Source organism: Cervus canadensis, chromosome 3 (assembly GCF_019320065.1).
Source record: "Cervus canadensis isolate Bull #8, Minnesota chromosome 3, ASM1932006v1, whole genome shotgun sequence".
NCBI lineage: Eukaryota > Metazoa > Chordata > Mammalia > Artiodactyla > Cervidae > Cervus > Cervus canadensis.
In genome coordinates, this window is record NC_057388.1 from 4510395 (window position 1) to 4533908 (window position 23514).

General features: G+C 43.5%; 1 protein-coding gene across 10 annotated transcripts in view; it reads left to right on the plus strand.

The window, feature by feature from the left end:
• GRB10 (growth factor receptor bound protein 10) overlaps nucleotides 1-23514 on the plus strand; it is a 217054-nt gene that overhangs the window by 85494 nt on the left and 108046 nt on the right. For 7 of the 10 annotated variants that reach the window (XM_043462503.1, XM_043462502.1, XM_043462508.1 and 4 more), the window contains one exon: nucleotides 22441-22531. The exons of the other annotated variants lie outside the window; for them this stretch is intronic. In XM_043462503.1, the coding sequence (XP_043318438.1) occupies nucleotides 22441-22531 (91 nt within the window). The remainder of the gene's footprint in view (nucleotides 1-22440; nucleotides 22532-23514) is intronic. 10 annotated transcript variants of the gene reach the window in all.

Genomic DNA, 23514 nt, shown 5'->3' on the forward strand with positions numbered 1-23514 from the left:
TCAGCAGATGAATGGATAAGGAAGCTGTGGTACATATACACCATGGAATATTACTCAGCCGCTAAAAAGAATTCATTTGAATCAGTCCTAATGAGATGGATGAAACTGGAGCCCATTATACAGAGTGAAGTAAGCCAGAAAGATAAGAACATTACAGCATACTAACACATATATATGGAATTTAGAAAGATGGTAACGATAACCCTATATGCAAAACAGAAAAAGAGACACAGAAATACAGAACAGACTTTTGAACTCTGTGGGAGAAGGTGAGGGTGGGATGTTTCAAAAGAACAGCATGTATACTATCTATGGTGAAACAGATCACCAGCCCAGGTGGGATGCATGAGACAAGTGCTCGGGCCTGGTGCACTGGGAAGACCCAGAGGAATCGGGTGGAGAGGGAGGTGGGAGGGGGGATCGGGATGGGGAATAAGTGTAAATCTATTGCTGATTCATGTCAGTGTATGACAAAACCCACTGAAATGTTGTGAAGTAATTAGCCTCCAACTAATAAAAAAATTTAAAAAAAAAAAAAAAAAGAAGTGAAGTGAGTGAGGGGAGCCCTGTGCTGTCGTTCACTCAGCGGGCTGTTTGTGACATCACGTTTCTGGTTAGTTACCGTTTCACCTACGTGAGCTCTTTGGCCGCCTTCCTGAGCCACAGGGAGTGTTTTGGCAGGAATTCCTCACCTTTCCCTAGATCCCGAGACACAGAAGCGTTGTAAGAGTATACAGTTGGGAGGTGTTGGTATTTGCCAACCACCGACGTTCATGTGCATTTTCGAGGGACGGCTGCCCCTTCTCTGAAGCAAAGTCTGGTCTTTGCTGTTAGTCACCCAGCCCTGAGTTTAGTTCGTATGTTATCTCTCCTGGTGTTATTTGCGTGTTAACTTCTATCTGTAATTAAGAACTTGGATATAGTTAGCAGCCCTCAAATCGTGCAAGAGTTGCTGTTTCCTTGGGGTTCCGGAGAGGAGATGGGCGCTGTCCTGGATCGGGGTAGAATAAGCGATATGAGGAAGGAGTTTGCTGGGGTGGCATCTTCCTGTTTTGGAGAGTTTTTTTGTACCTGTCTTGATTAGAGATGGTCTAGGAATTTGCCTGTCAGACTCAGTATCTGTGTTCAGTTTTTACTGAGTTTGTTACAATGTTGCTTCTATGTTATGTTTTGGCTTTTTGGCCACATAGCTCAGGATCTCAGTTCCTGGACCAGGGAGCAAATCCACACTTCCTGCATTGGAAGGCAGAGTCTTAACCACTGGAACACCAAGGAAGTCCCCTACTTTCCCTTTTCTTGATGAAATAAAGTTTATATTTTATGGTGAGGCAAGGAAGCTTTAAGTTCTTTGCTCGTTTGGACCTCCTCCCCCACCTTTAATGTTGGTTATGCATCTCCACGAACCAGACCTCCTTAGGAACTAACTCCCTCTTGATCTCATCAAGGGTCACTACTCCCTAGGAGATAATCTTTCATAATCTTGTGAGGGGCCGATGATGACGCATGACTCACTTTGTACGTGGCGATCTGGCGTGTGTAAACTGTCAGTAGCACTTCGTTTGATGTATAAAGCTTTGTCTCAAAAACTTACACAACCTTGCTTTGACGTCTACCAGATGGAACAGTCTTTGGAACTTTCTGAGGGACTGTCTCCTGGGTTCTAATCCTCAGGTTGGCTCGAATGAAACTTTTTGTGTCCTTCTTAGGTAGGCTGTTGATCAGCTTTTTGTGGACACGCTCATCGCAGGTTCTCGGACCTAGATATGGGCAAATGTGTGATGTGGTCAGTGTGATGTATACGTCTTGTTCTCTGTGCTCATGCACGGGATAACCGGTCAGAGTGCCATTTGGGGCACAAGCTGACCCTCCGTCATGGATTATGAGTGTATCTCCGTTAGTGTGCGTGTGTGTGCCCGGTCGCATCTGAGCCTTTGCAGCCCCTTGGCCTGTAGCCTGCCAGGCTGCTCTGTCCGTGGAGGGCAGGGGCTAATTGTGCAGAGCCGGCAACTTGCACAATGTAGAGTGCTGCTCTTTTGTCAAATTCTCTGACGTGTTAGACTTGGCCTGGTTGGTTAGCAGAGTCACAGCGTGTGTGTGTAGCTCAGTACTGGCGAAAACGAGCTCTTCTATCAGACTGTATGTGGCCCACAGGTAATTAGCTCTGCTGCTGGGGGCCTGTCCCCTTCCCCCTCATCTGTAAGAATGGGGGCAAGACAGTACCTATTAAAGAAAGGACAGAGATGAGAATGCATAGAATTGTCTAGAAATTGATTATTTCTAGGAATGCACAAGTCGTGCTAGAACGCTTCCATTTCTCTTTTTTAACATTTTTATTGACCTCCTCCATCCATTCCTTCTGGCCCTCATCCCCTGTTTGTACCAGCCACCAATCTGTTCTCTGTATCTGTATGGTTTTACTTTTATTTATTATTTTGATTCCACCTATATGAGAGACTAAAAGATCATATAGTATTTATCTTTCTCTGTCTGATGTATGTTACTGAGCATAATGCTCTTGAGGTTCACCCTTGTCACAAATGGCAAAATTTTATTCTTTTTTAGATGTGGATAATATTCCACATCTAAAAAAAAGTATATTTCCACGTCTATATATAATTTCCACATCTAAAAAATATTCCACATCTAAAAAATGTAAATATAATCATATTTATATGCCTCATCTTTATCCATTCATCCTTCAGTGGACATGTAGGTTGTCTCCATGGCTTGGCTGTTGTAAATAATGCTGCAGTGTACATACGGTGCATATATCATTTCAAATTAGTGTTTTGCTTTCTTCTGATGCTTGGAAATAGAATTGCTGGATTTTTCTTTTTTTCCATTGGAGCACAGTTTTCAAATGTTAAGCCATTCGAAACATTAATAAATATTCCTACTGTTATTCTTGAGGCTTAATGATTATTGCATTTAGATCTGTTTTTCATATTCTGAGGAGCCTCTAACCTGGTTTCCATAGTGGCTGCATGCATCATTTTGTGTTTTAGTCACTGCACAATGCCAGAGGGTTTCCTCTCTCCCCATCCACTCTCTTTTGTTATTTCTTGTCTTTCTGATAAAAGTCACTCTGACAGGTATGAGGTAATATCTCATTGTTTTGATTTGCATTTCCCTGATAATTAGTGATGTCAAGTATCTTTTCGTGTATGTGTTGGCCATATGTATATCTATTTTGGGAAAATATCTGTTCAGAGTTTCTTCTCCTTTTTTTAAAATTTATTTTTTTGTTCAAGGATAGTTGCTTTACAGAATTTTGTTTTCTGTCAAACCTCAACATGGATCAGCCACAGGTACACATATACCCCCTCCCTTTTGAACCTCCCTCCCACCTCCCTCCCCACCCCACCCCTCTAGGCTGACACAGAGCCCCTGTTAAGAGTTTCCTGAGCCAGACAGCACATTCCCATTGGCTGTCTATTTTACATAGTAATGTAAGTTTCCATATTACTCTTTCCACACATCTCACCCTCTCCTCCCCTCTCCCCATGTCCATAAGTCTATTCTCTATGTCTTTTTCTCCATTGCTGCCCTAAATAAATTCTTCAGTACTATTTTTCCAGATTCTGTATATATGTGTTACAACATGATATTCATCTTTCTCTTTCTGACTTACTTCACTATGTATAATAGGCTCTAGGTTCATCCACCTCATCAGAACTGACTCAGCTCTGTTCCTTTTTATGGCTGAGTGATAGTCCTTTGTGTATGTGGACCACAACTTCTTTATCCACTCATCTGTAGAAGGACATCTATCTTGCTTCCATGTTCTAGCTATTGTAAACAGTGCTGCAGTGAATAATGGAATATATGTGTCTCTTTCAGTTTTGGTTTCCTCAGGGTATATGCCCAGGAGTGGGATTGCTGGGTCATATGGTGGTTTTATTCCTAGTTTTTTAAGGAATCTCCATACTGTCTTCCGGAGTGGCTGTATCAATTTACATTCCCACTAACAGTACGGGAGTGTTCTCCTTTCTCCACACCCTCTCCAGCAGTTATTGTTTGTAGACTTTTTGATGAGGGCCATTCTGACCAGTGTGAGGTGATATCTCATTGTGGTTTTGATTTACATTTCTCTGATAATGAGTGATATTGAGCATCTTTTCGTATGTTTGTTAGCCATCTGTATGTCTTCTTTGGAGAAATGTCTGTTTAGGTCTTTTTCCCACTTTTTAATTGGGTTGTTTGTTTTTCTGGCATTGAATTGTATGAGCTGCTTGTATATTTTGGAAGTTAATCCTTTTCCACTTGTTTCATTTGCTATTATTTTCTTCCATTCTGAGGGTTGTCTTTTTTCACCTTGCTTAGAGGTTCCTTTGCTGTGCAAAAGCTTCTAAGTTTAATCAGTTCCCACTTGTTTACTTTCGCTTTTATTTCCGTTACTCTAGGAGGTGGGTCATAGAGGATCTTGCTTTGATTTTTGTCGTCAAGAGTTCTGCCTATGTTTTCCTCTAAGAGTTTTATAGTTTTTGGTCTTACATTTAGGTCTTTGACCCATTTTGAGTTTATCTTTGTGTATGGTGTTAGGAAGTGTTCTAATTTCATTCTTTTACATGTAGCTGCTCAGCACCATTTATTGAAGAGGCTGTCTTTGCCCCATTGTATATTCTTGCCTCCTTTGTCAAAAATAGGTACCCGTAGGTGCATGGGTTTATTTATGGGCTTTCTATCTTGTTCCATTGGTCTATATTTTGGTGTTTATGCCAGGACCATACTGTCTTGATTACTGTAGATTTAGTATAATCTGAAGTCAGGAAGGTTGATTCCTCCAGCTCCATTCTTCTGTCTGAACACTGCTTTGGCTATTTGGAGTCTTCTGTGTTTCCATATGAATTGTGAAATTTTTTTGTTCTAGTTCTGTGAAAAATGCCTTTGGTAATTTGATAGGGATCGCATTGAACCTGTAGATTGTGTTTGGTAGTATAGTCATTTTCACAATATTGATTCTTCCTACCCAGGAACGTGGAATATCTCTCCATTGGTTTAAGTTGTCTTTGATTTCTTTCATTAATGTCTTATAATTTTCTGTGTACAGTTCTTTTGTCTCCTTAGGTAAGTTTATTCCTAGATATTTAATTCTTTTTTTGCAATGGTGAATGGGCTTAATTCCATAATTTCTCTTTCTGATTTTTCATAGTTAGTATATAGAAATGCAAGTGATTTCCGTGTATTGATTTTGTATCCTGCAACTTTGCTAAATTCACTGATTAGCTCTAGTAATTTTCTGATACTATCTTTAGGGTTTTCTATGTACAGTATTATGTCATCTGCAAACAGTGAGAGCTTTACTTCTTATCTGACCTGGATTCTTTTTATTTCTTTTTCTTCTCTGATTGCTGTAGCTAGGACTTCCAGAATTATGTTGAATAACAGTGGCTAAAGTGGAACCCTTGTCTTGTTCCTGATCTTAGGGGGATGCTTTCAGTTTTTAACCATTGAGAATAATGTTTGCTGTAGGCTTATCATATATGGCCTTTATATGTTGAGGTAGGTTCTTTCTATGCCCATATTTGGAAGAGTTTTAATCATAAATCAATGCTGAATTTTGTCAAAGGCTTTTTCTTCATCTATTGAGATGATCATGTGGTTTTTATCTTTCAATTTGTTAATATGGTGTATCACATTGATTGATTTTAATATACTGAAGAGTCCTTGCATCCCTGGAATAAACCCGACTTGATGATGGTGTATGAGCTTTTTGATGTGTTGCTGAATTCTGTTTGCTAAAATTTTGTTGAGGATTTTTGCATCTATGTTCATCAGTTATATTGGCCTGTAGTTTCTTTTTTTTATGTTGTCTTTGTCTGGTTTTGGTGTCAGGGTGATGATGACCTTATAGAATGAGTTTGGAAGTGTTCCTTCCTCTGCAATTTTTTGAAAGAGTTTTAGAAGGCTAGGCATTAGCTCCTCTCTGAATGTTTTGATAGAATTCTGTGAAGCCATCTGGCTTTTGTTTTTTGGGAGATTTTTGATCACAGCTTCAATTTCAGTGCTTGTAGTAGGGTTGTTCATAATTTCTATGTCTTCCTGGTTCAATCTTGGAAGATTGAACTTTTCTAAGAATCTGTCCATTTCTTCCCATTTTATCACCATATAGTTGTTCATAATAGTCTCTTATAATCCTTTGTATTTCTGCATTGTCTGTTGTAACTTCTCCTTTTCCATTTCTTTGTTTTTGATTCTTCTCTCTTTTTTTCCTTGACGAGTTTGGCTAGAGGTTTGTCTATTTTGTTTATCTTCTCAAAGAACCAGCTTTTACTTTTATTAATCTTTACTATAGTTTCTTTCATTTCTTTTTCATTTCTTTCTGCTTGGATCTTTATGATTTCTTTCCTTCTACTAATTTTTGGGTGTTCTTCTTTTTCCAGTTGTTTTAGGTGTAAAATTAGGTTGTCTATTTGATATTTTTCTTGTTTTTTGAGGTAGGATTGTTTTGCTATAAACCTCCCTCTTATAACTGCTTTTGCTGCATCCCATAGGTGTTGTTTTTGTCATTTGTTTATAGAAATTTTTTGATTTCTTCATTATACTGTTGGTTATTTAGAAACATGTTGTTTAATCTCCTTGTGTTTGTGTTTTTTATAGTTTTTTCTTATAATTGATATCTAGTCTCATAGCATTGTGGTTGGAGAAGATGCTTGATATGGTTTCAATTTTCTTAAATTTATTGAGGCTTGATTTATGACCCAAATGCCAGAATCTGTAGATACTGAAGTCCCTTATATAAAATGATACAGTGTTCTTGTATGACTTATGCACATCCTTCCATGTACTTAAATCATCTCTAGGGTACTTTTGGGAGAAGGCAATGGTGACCCACTCCAGTACTCTCGCCTGGAAAATCCTGTGGACGGAGGAGCCTGGTCCTGCATGGGGTCGCTAAGAGTCGGACACGACTGAGCGACTTCACTTTCACTTTCATGCATTGGAGAGGAAATGGCAACCCACTCCAGTGTTCTTGCCTGGAGAACCCCAGGGACGGCAGAGCCTGGTGGGCTGCCATCTATGGGGTCGCACAGAGTCGGACACGACTGAAATGACTTAGCAGCAGCAGCAGCAGGTTACTTTTAATACCTAATACAATGTAGGCACTATCTAAAATGTTGGAAATGCAATGTAAGTATATTACAGTGCTGGTGTGCAGCCCTTAAAGTTTGCTTTTTGGAATTTCCTGGAATTCTGTTTTCCAAATATTTTTGATTCACAGTTGATTGAATCCCCATATTTGAGACCCATGGGTACAACGTACCAAGTTTTGTTTGAAATCAGGGAACATGATACCTCCAGCTTTGTTGTTTATTCTCAAGATTGCTTTGGCTATTTGCGGTTTTTGTGGTTCTATACAAATGTTGGGAATATTTTTTCTGTTCCTTTGAGAACTAATGTTGGAATTTCAATAGAGATTGCTTTGAATCTGTAGATTGCTTTGGGTAATACAGACCTTTTAACAGTATTGATTCTTCTAATCATTAAGCATGGAATTATCTTTCTTTTTATTTGCATCTTCAGATTCTTCCATTAATATCTTCCTTTTTTTAATATGTATAAGCCTTTCATCTCCTTTATTAGATTTATTCCTAGGTACTTTGTTCTTTTTGATGTAATTGTAAATGAGATTATTTTCTTTATTTCTCCTTCTTATAGTTCATTGTTAATGCATATAAATGCAATTGATTGTGTATCCTCCAACTTTAAGAGTTCTTTTATAAGTAGCTCTAATGGCTTTATTGACTATGCCAAAGGTTTTGACTCTGTGGACCGCAATAAGCTGTGGGAAATTCTTCAAGAGATGGGAATACCATACCACCTGACCTGCCTCTTGAGAAATCTGTATGCAGGTCAGGAAGCAACAGTTAGAACTGAACATGGAACAACAGACTGGTTCTAAATTGGGAAACGAGTACATGAAGGCTGTATATTGTCATCCTGCTTTTTTGACTTATATGCAGAGTACATCATGAGAAATGCTCAACTGGATGAAGCACAAGCTGGAATTAAGATTGCCGGGAGAAATATCAATAACCTCAGATACACAGATGACACCACCCTTATGTCAGAAAGTGAAGAAGAACTAAAGAGCCTCTTGATGAAAGTGAAAGAGGAGAGTGATAAAGTTGGCTTAAAGCTCAACATTCAGAAAACAAAGATCATGGCATCTGGTCCCATCACTTCATGGCAAATAGCTGGGAAAACAGTGGAAACAGTAGCTGACTTTATTTTGGGGGGGGCTCCAAAATCAGCACAGATGGTGACTGCAGCCATGAAATTAAAAGATGCTTACTCGTTGGAAGGAAAGTTATGACCAACCTAGATAGCATATTAAAAAGCAGAGACATTACTTTGCCAACAAACTTCCATCTAGTCAAGGCTATGGTTTTCTGGTAGTCATGTATGGATGTGAGAGCTGGACTATAAAGAAAGCTGAGTGCCAAAGAATTGATGCTTTTGAGCTGTGGTGTTGGAGAAGACTCTTGAGAGTCCCTTGGACTGCAAGGAGATCCAAACAGTCCATCCTAAAGGAGATCAGTCCTGAGTGTTCTTTGAAAGGACTGATGTTGAAGCTGAAACTCCAACACTTTGGCCACCTGATGCGAAGAGCTGACTCGTTGGAAAAGACCCTGATGCTGGGAAAGATTGAAGGAGGAGAAGGAGATGATAGAGGATGAGATTGTTGGATGGCATCACCGACTCAATCGACATGAGTTTGGGTAGACTCCAGGAGTTGGTGATGGGCAGGGAGGCCTGGTGTGCTGCGATCTGTGGGGTCACAAAGAGTCGGACATGACTGAGCGACTGAACTGAACTGAACTAATGGTTTTTTGATGGAGACCATAGAGTTTTCTGTATGTAACTTCATGGTTTCTCCAAACAGTGAGTTTCACTTTTTAGTTTCCAGTTTGAATGCATTTTGTTTTTTCTTGCCTCATTGCTCTGCCTAGTGCTTCTAATACTATGTTAAATAAAAGTGGCAAGAGTCGACATCCTTGTCTTGTCCTGATATTAGAAGAAAGGCTTTCAGCTTTTCACCATTGAATGTGATGTTAACTGTGGGAATATCATATATGGCTTTTACTATATTGATGTACATTCCCTCTGTACCCAGTTTGTTGAAAGTTTTTATCAAAAATAATGATGAATTTTGTCAAATGCTTTTTCCTGTGTCTATTGAGATGATCATATGATTTTTTGATCATATGATCATTTTTCTTGGTGTAACACATTGATTGATTTGCATAAGCTGAACCATCCTTGCATCCTTAGAGTAAATCCCACCTGGTCATGGTGATTGAGCTTTTCAACGCATTGTTGAATGTGGTTTGCTAACATTTTGATGAGGATTTTTGCATCTAAGTTCATTAGGAATATTAGCTTATAATTTTCTTTTCTTGTTGCATCTTTGGTTTTGGTATCAGGGTAATGCTATCTTTATAAAATTTGGGAGCATTCCCTCTGCTTCTGTTTTTGAAAGAATTTGAGAAGGATTGGTATTGCTTCTTCTTGGAAAGTTTGATAGAATCACCAGTAAACTCATCCAGTCCTGGACATTTGTTTGTTGGGAGGAGTTTTATTACTGATTAACTTCCCTTAGTAGTAATGAGTTTCTTCTGGTTTTCTGTCTCATCATGATTAAGTCTTAGCAGGTGGTGTGTTTCTAGATATTTATCCATTTCTTCTTGGTTGTCCAGTTTGTTGATGTATAGTTGTCCATGGTAGATTCTTGTGTTTCTCTGTATTTCTGCAGTATCAGCTGTAAAATCTCTTTTGTTTCTGATTTTGTTTTCTTTTTTATGTGCTGCTGAGTCTAGCTAAAGGTTTGTCAATTTTATTTTTTTTCAATGAATAGGATCATAGTTTCATTGATTGTCATCTTTTTAGTCTCTATTTCATTTATTTCTGTTCTATATTTTATTTCTTCCCTTCTACTGTCTTTTTTCTTCTAGTTCCTTGAGGTGTAAAGCTAGATGGTTTATTTGAGACCTTTCTTGTTTCATAAAGTAGGCCTGTATCATTGTGAGTTTTTCACTTAGAACTGCTTTTGCTGTGTCCCTCAACTTTTGGTTTGCTATGTTTCCATTTTCATTTGTCTCAGGATATTTTTCATTTCTTCACTGAACCATTGGCAGTTCGGTAGCATGTTGTTTAATCTCCACTTATTTGCCAATTTTGCAGTTTTCTTCATGTAATTAACTTCTAGTTTCATACTGTTGTGAGAAGAAAATAGTGCTGGATCTGATTTCTGTTGTAAATTTATTAAGACTTGTGTTATGGACTAACATAAGGTGTAGTTTGGGAAATGTTCAATGTGTCTTGAGAAGATTGTGTATTCTGGTTACTTTGGATGGAATGTTTTATATATATATATATATGTATCTATTATATATTTATTTCTATTCTGAATGCATTCTAATGTATCTTTTAAGGCTAATGTTTCCTTATTGATTTTCTGTCTGGATGATCTGTCCAATGGTGTAAGTAGAGTATTAAAGTCCCTACTATAATTGTATTGCTGTCTATTTCTCCTTTTAGGTCTAGTAGTATTTAGTTTATATTGTTAGGCACTCCTGTGTTGAGTGCATAGATATTTGCAAATGTTATGTCCTCTTACTGGATCTGACCCTTTTACCATTATGTAATGCTCTTTTTTGTCTCTCATTACCAAGTCTGTTTTTTCTGGTATGGCTACCGTAGCTCTCTTTTGGTTTCCGTTTGTGTGAAGTGTTTTTTTTCCCCATCCCTTCACTTTTAGTCAGTGTGTGTCTTTATATGTGAATTAAGTCTGTTGTGGGCAGCCTACAGATTGGCCTTATATTTTTGTCCATTCAGCTACCCTATGTCTTCTCATCAGAGACTTTTATACTTAAGTTAATTATTGGTAGGTACGAATTTGCTGCCGTTTTGTAATTTTTTCCCCTGGCTGTTTCTGTAGCTTCTCTTTGTTTGTCTCTTCTCCTCTTCCTCCTTTATGATTTGATGACTTTCTTTTGTGCTTATATGGTGCTTTTATTCCTTTTACTTTTATGTATTTTCTATATAGGTTTTTGTTTTCTGGTTACCATGAGGCTTACATATATTAATTTGTATCTATAACAGTGTATTTTAGGTTGATAAAAACTTAAGTTTGGTCCCATTCTAAATAAAGCTCAACATTTCTACTTTCCCCCTCCACCATATCTTAAGTTTTTGATGTTGTATTTTATATCTTTGTATCTTGTTATACCTTAACTAATTATTTATAACTGGCTGATTTATAGCTCTACTATATATTTACTTTTCGGTGAGATTTATTATTTCAAACATTTTCTTGTTAACCCTACCCCAACTCGTGGTAATCTCTCAAACCTGTGTGCTTCTCCCAGAAACCCCTTGTATTTTTGATGTCTGCTAGTCATTAATGATCCACCAAGACCTGTCACTGTCTTTAAGGGGAGGATCTCAGCACCTGCATACAGGCTGTTAGGAAGCCAGACGCTCAGACAGCAGCTTTTAAAAGTGTATAAGTATATACACTCCTGTGAGACCCCAGACATAAGTCCCCTTGGACGGCATTCTGGTGGTGTCCCCTGGGTGGCAGTCACAAGTGTCAAGACTCCATCTGCTCTCAGCATGGTGCCCCTGGGTGGCATCTTTGCAAGAACCATCTCTTCTATTCCCAGAGTCTTGTGAATGCCAGGAGTGCAGGCATATGGCTGCCAGAGTCAGGGGACCAGGTGGCATCCACTGGGAAGCAACCACAGAAACCGGGGCACCAGACCAGGAAACAGGGTACCTATAGTCTGTAAAGTTCCCCTCCAGAGATGCTGGTGCTCTGGAGCCAGCAGAGGGAGGCTGTGAAGGTGGTTGCCACCTCTTAGCTGGGTGCTGGGTGGGTGGTCCCCTTCATTCTGTTTTCAGTGTTGTTCTTTGTTTATCGTAGCAGAGTAATTAAGGGCACCTTCTGTGTCTTTGTTTAGGTCCCTGAGAGATTGTACGTAGACAGGTCTGAGGACACAGCCCTGGGATGCCCAAACAAGAGAGATCTTGTTTACAGTGTTCTTGTCCTTGTTGCTTTCTGAACACTGAATGCCTGGTAGCTTTAGTCAGGGAGAGACCCTTCGTTTATATCATTTTAGCTCAGTTATCCCAGCTGGTCTGTGAAACAGGCCATTCTGCCCCAAGGAAGCACCGCGATGCAGGAAGTTGCCAAATGTCACAGGCTAATCAGCATGTGGGAAACTGGCCTTTAGCTGTATGTTCCATTTATTATCCAGCAGATGCTGTGCTGACTGTTACACTCCAGTCTCATCAGATTTCCCTAGCAGCCTTCCGAGTCACGTGTGGTCCCAAAACCACTTGTCTGCCCAGTACGCATGTTTCTGGTCCCTGAAGCAGTTCTTCTTGGGCATCTCGTACTGTTTCTCAGCAGCTCAGGCAAGGATTTGTGAGACACAGGTGCCGGCTGACAGCAGGCAGACCCCTGCCTCTCCTCTTTAGTGCGCCCAGGCTGCATTGTGATGCTTTTCCTGGAAGCGCAGCTGGTCCTGCTGGCCTGCAGCAGGGGGTGGTGTGTCCCGAGACAGCCTTCCAGGGCCCCCCTTCCATCCCAGGGTCTCCACCTGCACCTCCTCCCTGAGAAGCAGAGGCATCCCTGCCCCAGGTCAGGGGTGAGGCTGGGGTTGGGCTGGGGTCCTGAGGAGACAGCCTGGGCGTTGCTCCAGGAGAGGAGGGGTACACCCTTTTTACTTCTCACTTTAATTGAAGCCAGGTAGCGGGGAGAGGGGAAAGTAACCACTTTCCTCTGGGCTGTCACAGAAAACTCCAGAAGGGGGTGCCTTTTGGCCTGTACCTGCAGGATATGCAGATGGTATGCATGGAGGGCAGGGAATATTCCAGACAGTGAGGACTCCATGCAGAGCAGGAGGGTGAGGCACAAGTGCTGTGGCCCCTGGAATGTTCCAGTGAGTAAATTACCTCCCCTCCCACCCCCACAGTCAGGACAGCAGAGCCCATGAGCCTGAGTCAGTATTTGTCTCCTGTTCCTCCAGGTGTGGCCGGCCTGCTGCTCTCGGGACAGACCGCACTTAATAGCCCCTGCCCTGATAGGCAGGTGCCTGAACCCTGTTGCCAGGCCCAGCAGAGTCCTGACCTCGACTTGAGTCACTTTTTATATGTAATCTTTAAACCTGCAGATTCCCCTGTAGCGCCTCCATGGGCAGAGGCCTTAGCAGTGGGCAGTGGGCACTCCCGGTGGGTGGGGGACACGGGTCCACAGGAGCTGGCCAGGCTGGTACCCTAGCCTGGGGCCAGCAAGAGGCCTGGAGGAGCAAGGCTGGGGGCGTCCATGTGACCCCAGCAGTGGAGCTCGCTAAGGAACTTTCTAGAGGAACACACGCCTGAGCCCCATCACACCCTATGGCTCACCCCCATCACTCTGAGGCCTCAGTGACCTTTGAGTGAGATCACTTAGCATGAGGTTACCTGCAGAAGTAAGGATTCTGGGCCTTGCTTACTCCTGACTTTGGAATATGTTTCTAAAGCACGTGGGTTGGGGGTCCAGCACCAAATAGTGAAGTTGCCTGTGCAGCTTTACTGAAGGGGCTCCCAGCCTTCCACCTGTCCGAGAGGAATCAGCGCCGTGGCCAAGGCTCTGGTTTGGAGAAGAGTGCTCATCCTCGGCTCTCAGCCACCTTCAGAGAAGGATGCTCGCCTTCCTCTGCGTCTCCCGGGCCTTCTGCAGATGAGGAGGCTGTGTCCTGCTGGCCTCCAGCCGTGGCCTGGCTGCCTTGCCCTCCTGACTCATAGGGAGGCCCACCAACCCGGGATGGCTCAACCAGCCCTGGAAGAGACCAGGCCAGCCCCGTAAGAAGCCTGTCCCCTCATCCTAGCCTCTATCAGTCTTACTCTGTGTCTCTTCTGTACCTGATCTTCCAGCCATGTGGGGAGTTTCTGTTCTTTACAGCCGTGATGCGCTTCTCCTGGCTGCCTTCATGTTCTGCCTTTAGTTTATAAACACTGTCATTTTTCCATACTGTTACATTTTCCTTGGCTTTGCAAGATAACAGAATGCTTGCCTGAAGCTTCTCCGTGTTGACTTCTGCTGTCGATCTGGCAGTTTTATATATGAACAACAAGGCATTTGTCAAGATTCTGTTCTTACTGCTGTAATTTTTCATGCAAACCTGCCAGATTTCCAATGGTACTTTAGGTATAAAGTTGCCATATAAAGTATAACATGCCCAGTTAAATTCAGATAAACCACAAACTTTTTTTTCTTTTGGATAAGCCCCATATAATATTTGTGACATATTTACACCAAAAAAACTACTAGTTGTTTGTCTGAATTTCAAGATTCACTGAACATCCTGTATTTTTAGTAGCTAAATCTGATCACACTATTTAGACAAGTTTGCCTTTAACTTAGGTTGGAAGGTTACTTGTCTTAGGAGCAAGGTTTTGGTGGGGTCTGGTCTGCTTGTCTCTGAAATGGGGTGTTTTCAGGAGGGCAGCTTGTCAGAGCGTGACTGGACTGGGTCTCAGACCGGCGCGTCCACAGGAAATACCCAGGCACTTATGTACGCAGTGGGTCACGCCCAGCCCCAGGGATGCCTGGAGTGGGGTGGTGGGGCTCAACTTCCTGGTTTATACTCCATGCTGGTGTGGTCTGATTGTAATCAGATGGCCCACCCCCAACATTCATATTAGTAATGGGTAACAATTACTTAAATGTAAGGAAATATTCCAGATAAGAAGTTTTAATAGTTTAAGTAAACTTTTGTTACCAAATGCAAGTTCGTCTGCTGGATGCACAGGGAGGCCTAACAATATTGAAACATCAGAGTGTTGGGAGCAGGAAAGGTTTATTGCAGGACTATGCAAGATGAGTAGCCCACGTCTCTCAAAACCCCGAACTTCCGGAAGGGTTTCAGCGAAGCGTTTTTAAAGGCCAGATGGGGGAGGGCAGTGGTTGGCTGTTGCTGAGTTTTTGGTGTCAGACCGCTTTGTTCTTGCAAGCTGTCCACATAGGTCAGGTCACGATGTTCCTGTAAACCTCCAGCAAGACAAATGCTATTCTCCTAAAATTTTTTGCATCTATATTAATGGAAGAGTGTTATTCCCTTAAGTCTGAGCCTTGAGAATGGGCTATCCTGTGTATTTCAGATTATAGGCAGCATTCTTAACTGGAGGCAAAAGCAGTAGAATACAAAAATAAAACAAAGAGGTCTCATATGGGGTCAAATTTGTTCTTTCCTATGACACTTTTTTTTAACTTCATTTTTATTTATTTATTATTTTAGAAAATGTTTATTGGGGCATAGCTGCTCTCCAACGTTGTGTTCCTGCTGTGCAAGGAAATGAATCGGCTACATGTACACATGTCCCCACTCCCTTTTGGGGTTTCCTTCCCGTCGAGCTCACCGCAAGCGCTGAGTAGCGTCCCCTGTGCTTACACTCTCTTCTCATGAGTTGTCTGTGTTATACATACAAGTGTCTGTTTGCCAGTCCTGGTCTCCCAGTTCTTCCCACTACCCCCACCTTTCCTCTCCTGATGGCCATATTTTTATTGTCTATGTCTGTGTTTCTATTTCACCTTTGCAAATAGGCTCATTTGTACCATTTTTCTAGATTTCCACATATGTATGTTAATTTACAATATTTGATTTTCTCTTTCTGACTTACTTCACTCTGTATGACAGCCTCTAGATCCATCTACATCTCTGTAAAGGGCAAAATTTCATTGCTTTTTATGGCTGAGTAATATTTGATTGTATATATGCATCATGTTTTCTTTATCCAGTCATCTGCCGATGGGCATCTAACTTGCTTCTGTGTCTTGGCTGTTGTAAATAGTGCTGCACCCCAATAGTGAATATTGGGGTGTATGTGTCTTTTGGAATTATGGTTTTCTCTGGGTATGTGCCCAGGAGTGGGATTGCTAGGTCATATGGTAGTTCTGTTTTTAGTTTTTTTATTTTTGATACTACTTACTTAGAAGAAAAGAGCTGAGGAGTTCATGTAAAAGCAGCAAAAGGGGGAACATGCTGATAATGAACATGCCAGGCAGCTGAGAGTGTGGAAACCTGGGCGCTTACCCAGCGAGGGGCAGGTCATGTCTCTGAGAGGCTGCTGGACCCTTGTCTGTGTAGATTGTAGTGTGTGATGAGAGTGACCTTCCGGTCCAGACACAGGGGAAGATTGGGTGATAAATGGGCCTGCATGGACTGGTCAGTTAATGGCCTCATCTTTTCGTGCCCTGCCATGTAAATAGCAGAGAAATAAAAGAGAATGCTTCCGGTTGGAGAAGAAACCAGGACAACACATAAAGGATGTTATTTATTTTTCTTTATAATGAGTGAAAGCAGTTCTCAAGCTGAAAATAATAAGCCTAAAACAAAAGTTCAGGAAACTTGGCTGCATTGAGTTAAACTCTGAGAATTAAAAATATGACTAAATTTCAAACAAGGTGGGATAATTACTTGCTACAAAGGGGATCAAGCTTTGTTTCTTATTATTTTAAAGAGCTTACCCTGGAAGCATTAGAAGCAGACTGATGTTTCTGGTGGGCTAGGACCTCCCTGGAGTCCTACAGGGGTCATGCAGCCCATCTTATAGATTTGCCACCAGACCCAGCAAGTCCAGACACTGGCCGTAAACCCTCACTGGGTGATGGGGTGAGGCTCCTTCACGGAGGGTGGGCTGGACTGGGAGAACTTGCACTGCTCCAGCTGGCCCGTCAAAGGGTAATCCAGAAGGAGGAAGACAAAGGGCTGATACATGTATGAAAAAATGTTCAACTGCATTATTTAAGACCTTGTGAAAACCACTGCCTGCCTCTGGGCTTGGCAAGAAAAAGTTCCAAAATTGTTGCCTTCCACCTGCTGGCTACCTGGGGGCTGGGGAGGGGGCCCTGCTCTGCTTCTGGTGAAGGGTAGCCTGGGAGCCAGAGCTTGATAGTGTGTATCCAGACTCAAAAAGAAAAAGCACAGAACTTTTGACCTACTCCTTCTACTTTGGGGATTCTAAGAGAATGATCGGAAATGTCGGCAGGTTTTATGCACAAAGGTGTTTGTTGGATTGTATTTATATTACCTGAAATTTGTGACTGAAAGTGTTTCCGAGAGTAGTTTAGAATCTGGAAAAATGATACTTACCAATTTTTTCAAAAAGAACCTTTTGTGATGCAAATTGGGGGGAAATTTACATTTTTTCAGAACAGAAAATTATTTGCTGCTGCTGCTAAGTCGCTTCAGTTGTGTCCGACTCTGTGCGACCCCTAGACTGCAGGCCACCAGGTTCCCCCGTCCCTGGGATTCTCCAGGCAAGAACACTGGAGGGGGTTGCCATTTCCTTCTCCAATGACTGAAAGTGAAAAGTGAAAGTGAAGTCGCTCAGTTGTGTCCGACTCTTAGCGACCCCATGGACTGCAGCCTACCAGGCTCCTCCGTCCATGGGATTTTCCAGGCGAGAGTACTGGAGTGGGGTGCCATTGCCTTCTCCGAGAAAATTGTTTCCAGCCTACGATTTGCGTATTGTCCAGCTGTATGTAGTAAAGGTGCAAAATTCAGAAGAATGCTGCCTTACCCCAGTGCCAGGGGGTGCTGTTCAGTCACTCATGTCTGACTCTTTTCGACCCCAAGGACAGCAACACTCCAGGCTTCCCTGTCCTTCACTGTCTCCTGGAGTTTGTTCATGTTCATGTCCATAGGATTTAGGCTGATTTTTAATTCTACTTTGTATTTTCAAATACTTATATGCGTGGTTTTAAAATTTGGGAAAAAAGGAAAAATATTTCTCTCAGATGGTAAAGGCTGATTGAATGGAGAACATTGGGCTGTGGAGTTGTAGAAAGTGGGTGGGGTGACCTTAGATGGGGAGACTGCTGAATCTGGGGGGCGGGGACCACTTGGTTCTCCAACCTTGACAATCTAGCTCTATCCTCAGCACCTCAGGGAGGGTCTTAGCAGCATCCCTTTGGCTCCCAGACACTATGTCCTCCAAACCAATTTCTCCCCTCTTTCCTAATCAAAAACTTAAATTTCTTAACAAATTGCACATTCGCCAGTTGGGTATTAATGAAAGAAATCGTGTTACACGGCTACTTAATGTGGTATGCTAGAATTTTGAAAGGGCTGTTGGGGAATGTTTGTTGCCATGGAAATTTTTGAAAAGATGCGTTAAAATACAGCAGTGGGTGTCATGATGGTGATTCCGTTCTTTATCAGGATCAGTTGTAACCCCCATGTGATTCAAATATAACATAGATGCTGTCCATAAATAATTCAAACATTGCTACCGCACAAACTCTGTGTGTGCATTTTTTTTTCCTCTGAAAGGACATATCAAAAACTGATTGGATAACATTCATGGGTGAACAAAAGAGGTTTATTTTAATTTTTATCTTTATTCTTTTCTTTAGCATCTGTGTGTACTCAGTCACTCAGTCGTGTCTGGATGCGACCCCATGGACTGTTGCCCACCAGGCTCCTCTGTCCATGGGATTCTCCAGGCAAGAATCCTGGGGTGGGTTGCCATTTCCTCCTCTAGGGGCTCTTCCCGACCCAGGGATTGAACCCGGGTCTCTTGCGTCTCCTGCACTGACAGGTGGATTCTTTACCACTGAGTCACCTGGGAAGTCCCTTAGTGCCTAGATTTTCCTAACATACAAGCATTACATCTGTGATTTTAAAAACCAAAAGAGAGCTAGCTATTCCTTTTGAAGGGAGAGAACAGAGAGAGAGAGAAGCAAGTGAAAGTCTCTTCTTCAGAGGTCTTTGTCTGGTTTTCCCAGGTTTTCTGGAGGGAGGTGTGAAGGCAGCTGTGCCTTCCCAGGGAGCACGCATCTTCTGTCCCGCCTGGACTGTCTGTACAGTGCTCCCCACGGTGGCCCCCAGCAGACTGTGGACCAGACCCCCCTGTGGACAGAGAGTGGACTTACCACCATCCCCTCACTCAGGCAGACAAAGGCTCTGGGTGCGGAAGCCACTGACTAGGGGGCATTCAGGCCCTAAAGATCTGTCAGAATAATGTGCTTTTTTGGAGTTTCTCGGGCAGCTTGGGAGGGAAAGCATGTGGGCTCTGAAGCCTGGCTGCCTGGGCTCCAGTCCCAGGGCTGCCTCTAGTCATGGGGTGGTACTGGGTGGCTATACCTTCTGTGTCCAGCTGGCAGAGTATGCTCCACGGGACGCTGGCACTCCTGGATCGGGGGGACTTTCCACCTGCAGAGCTTTGCAGTACCAGGAAGGGTGAGGTTGCTGAAGGTACCTACTTGGGTTCATGTTAATTTTTATTAATATTAATAGATTTTTCCATGAAGATCTTATACTTTCTGACACAGTTCTAAAACCTAATTACAGTGGTAAAATGTGCATTATAATAATTCCCAAAGTTTCTTTAATCTGCCAGAGAAATTTGCTATCTCTTCACCCCAGGTTAATCACTGCTAATATTTCCTTTTCAGCATGTAAAGAGTTTACAGGCGCATTTCCCACATCTTACTGTGCCTTTCATTGGATTGATTATAATCCTATGAAGAGGTTTTTCTGGAGTGGTGTGTGGGCTTGGTTTTAAGTTGCTGTTTTTAACTTTTACTGAAAATTCTTATCCTTACTTGAGGTCTAAAAAGTGCCACTGAATATTTACACTATTATGTATAAAGTAAACAACCAACCAGCACCTACTGTGTAGCTCGGGGAAGTCTACTCAGTATTCTGTAATAACCTGAAGGGAAAAGAATTTGAAAAAGAATGAATATCTGTATACTGCATCACTTTACTGTGCACCTAAAACTAACACAGCCTTGTAAATCAACTATACTCTGATAATTTCTTTTTTTAAAGAGAGAAAATATTGTATACAAACAAAAAACAATAGAGAGGGTCAAAAAAGCTAGAAAGTTATCCTCTGAAAATATCAATAAAATGTTTATCTCACTAATCAATGAAATGAATCAAGAAAAATCCCACCAACAACTACTAACAGTGAAACTATAGTGATATCTCTTCAGATAATAAAATGAGAGGATGTTATGACAATAAATTTGAAATTTTAGATGAAAATAGGCAAACTCCTATAAAAGTATAACTTACTAAAGCTGGTGTAAGAAAAAATTTTAGTCTGAATAAATCTTTAATATAAGAACATTTTTTAAAAAAATGCCTCTGAGCTCCTGATGCTTTGTGGAGGGTCCAGTTATGAAACAGTCACGGGTGTTTGCATCCCAGGTGATAGACCGCCTAGGGCTTGATCACCAGTAATTGTTATGGAAAATCCTGTGCTCCACAGAGTGCTAATTCTCTGTATTCATGGCTTAAATCCTGCCTTTGACAGTAATTCTTTTTGAATTGCTATTCAGGGAAAGCAATTTAAGCCAGAAAACAAGAGTAACTTTTCTTCCAACTCCCTTGCCAAGCAGGCTGTCCATTTTCGTGGTTAATTTTCCTTTTACAGTGTGTTTTAAACAACTGTCATTTAAAGTGAAAAAAAGTAGAAGTTGGAAGGAAGGAAGAACTGGGGGACAAAAAGCAGTGCTGGGGGTGGTGAGTGTGACATGTGTGAAGTGAGGTGGCAGGTGTGATGGGTGTGAAGTAAGGTGGTGGGCGTGACAGGTGTGAAGTGAGGGTGGTGGGCATGACAGGTGTGAAGTGAGGTGGCGGGCGTGACAGGTGTGAAGTGAGGTGGCGGGCATGACAGGTGTGAAGTGAGGTGGCGGCTGTGACAGGTGTGAAGTGAGGGTGGTGGGCATGACAGGTGTGAAGTGAGGTGGCGGGCATGAGAGGTGTGAAGTGAGGTGGCTGTGATAGGTGTGAAGTGAGGTGGCAGCTGTGACAGGTGTGAAGTGAGGTGGCAGGCATGACAGGTGTGAAGTGAGGTGGCGGGTGTGACAGGTGTGAAGTGAGGGTGGTGGGCATGACAGGTGTGAAGTGAGGTGGCGGCTGTGACAGGTGTGAAGTGAGGTGGCGGGCATGATGGGTGTGAAGTGAAGTGGTGGCTGTGACGGGTGTGAAGTGATGTGGCGGGCGTGACAGGTGTGAAGTGAGGTGGCGGGTGTGAAGTGAGGTGGTGGGTGTGACGGGTATGAGGTGAGGTGGCAGGTGTGACGGATGTGAGGTGAGGTGCTGAGTGTGACGGGTGTGAAGTGCAGTGGTGGGTGTGATGGATGTGAAGTGAGGTGCTGGTTATGACGGTGTGAGGTGAGGTGGCAGGTGTGTCGGGTGTGAGGTGAGATGTTAGGTGTGACGGGTGTGAGGTGAGGTGGCAGGTGGGACGAGTGTGAGGTGATGTGACGGGTGTGAAGTACGGTGGCGGGTATAACAGGTGTGAAGTGCGGTGGCGGGTGTGAAGTGAGGCGGTGGGTGTGACGGGTATGAGGTGAGGTGGCAGGTGTGACGGATGTGAGGTGAGGTGCTGAGTGTGACGGGTGTGAAGTGCAGTGGTGGGTGTGATGGATGTGAAGTGAGGTGCTGGTTGTGACCGGTGTGAGGTGAGGTGGCAGGTGTGTCGGGTGTGAGGTGAGATGTTAGGTGTGACGGGTGTGAGGTGAGGTGGCAGGTGGGACGAGTGTGAGGTGATGTGACGGGTGTGAAGTACGGTGGCGGGTATAACAGGTGTGAAGTGCGGTGGCGGTGTGTGAAGTGAGGTGGTGGGTGTGACGGGTATGAGGTGAGGTGGCAGGTGTGACGGATGTGAGGTGAGGTGCTGAGTGTGACGGGTGTGAAGTGCAGTGGTGGGTGTGATGGATATGAAGTGAGGTGCTGGTTGTGACCGGTGTGAGGTGAGGTGGCAGGTGTGTCGGGTGTGAGGTGAGATGTTAGGTGTGACGGGTGTGAGGTGAGGTGGCAGGTGGGACGAGTGTGAGGTGATGTGATGGGTGTGAAGTACGGTGGCGGGTATAACAGGTGTGAAGTGCGGTGGCGGGTGTGATGGGTGTGAGGTGAGGTGCTGGGTGTGACGGATGTGAAGTGCAGTGGCAGTGTGACGGGTGTGAAGTGAGGTGACGGGTGAAGTGAGGTGGCAGGTGTGACGGGTGTGATGTGTGGTGGTGGGTGTGACGGGTGTGAAATGAGGTGGCAGTGTGACGGGTGTGAAGTGAGGTGGCGGGTGTGAAGTGAGGTGGCGGGTGTGACGGGTGTGATGTGTGGTGGTGGCTGTGACGGGTGTGAAATGAGGTGGCAGTGTGACGGGTGTGAAGTGAGGTGACGGGTGTGAAGTGAGGTGGCGGGTGTGACGGGTGTGATGTGTGGTGGTGGCTGTGACGGGTGTGAAATGAGGTGGCAGTGTGACGGGTGTGAAGTGAGGTGGCGGGTGTGACGGGTATGAAGTGAGGTGGCGGTGTGATGGGTGTGAAGTGAGGTGGCGGGTGTGGCAGGTGTGACGGGTGTGAAGTGAGGTGGCGGGTGTGACGGGTGTGAAGTGCTGCTTCTGACCGGAGCCTTTCCATGCCCATCTCTGCAGGGTCAGGTGGAGCAGACACCGCCTCACCGTCCTGGGGACCTGGCAGGACCCGGCTTCCCAGCGCCGCCCGACCGGCTGGCGGGGCACCAAGGTGAGGACGGAACCCAGCGCTCCCCTGACTCAGGCTGTGGTTCCCGTTATATTGTGCAGCAGTGCTTGGCATCCTAGTCTTAAGAATCCATTCCTGGCACTGATGTAAGAAGATGCTGGCCTCAGCTCGACTTTACCCCTTTAAGGAAAACACATTCTGTAAAAGAGAGATACTTGGTTATATCTTCATAGAGTTTTCTTTCAATGAGCCGACTCCCATGATTGAAACTTCAAAATCTATTTCATGTGAGTTTTCCCAGGATTCAACTTAAGGATAACCCTAAAGGCACATTCAGGGCTCCTCCATGTGGAGATCCTCTTAGTTTTTGGCATTTTTATTGGCAGTGAAACTATTGTGATGGCCAAAAAGTTCTTTCGGTTATTGAATTCATTGTTCAATGTGGTTCTCAGTGAAAATGAAAAATGTGTCCTTTACTTAAGACCAAATGAATTTTTTCCCCCCTGAATGAATTTTTTGGCCAATCTGATAGTCTCGCTTGTATGTACTTGGTGGCTGTTTACCTAGCTAGGGTAGAGATGCCTTCTATTCCTTCTGGTTAATTTCTGATGGACTCACCGTGGGGAATGCGGGAATGTCTTAAAGAGATACAAGGGCTTCGTAAATTATGTCTCATAAGCCCAAGTTTTGATGCAGTCCAGGATTTAGGAAGAGAATGGGCCTGATCATGAGATGGGACAGGCTGGCGCTTTAGATTATCAGAGCGCTTTGTTTTGTGGCTGTGCTGGATCTGCGTTGCTGCACGTGGACTTTCTCTGGTTGCGGTGAGCGGGGACTCCTCCCTAGTCCCAGTGTGTGGGCTTCCTGTTGGGGTGGCTGCTCTTATTGCAGCGCACGGGCTCTAGGTGTGCAGGTGTCTGTAGCTGTGGCTCGCGGGCCCTGGACTGCGGGATTCAGTAGCTGAGGCGCACAAGCTTACTTGCTCCACGGCAGGTGGTATCTTCCAGGACCAGGAATTGAACCTG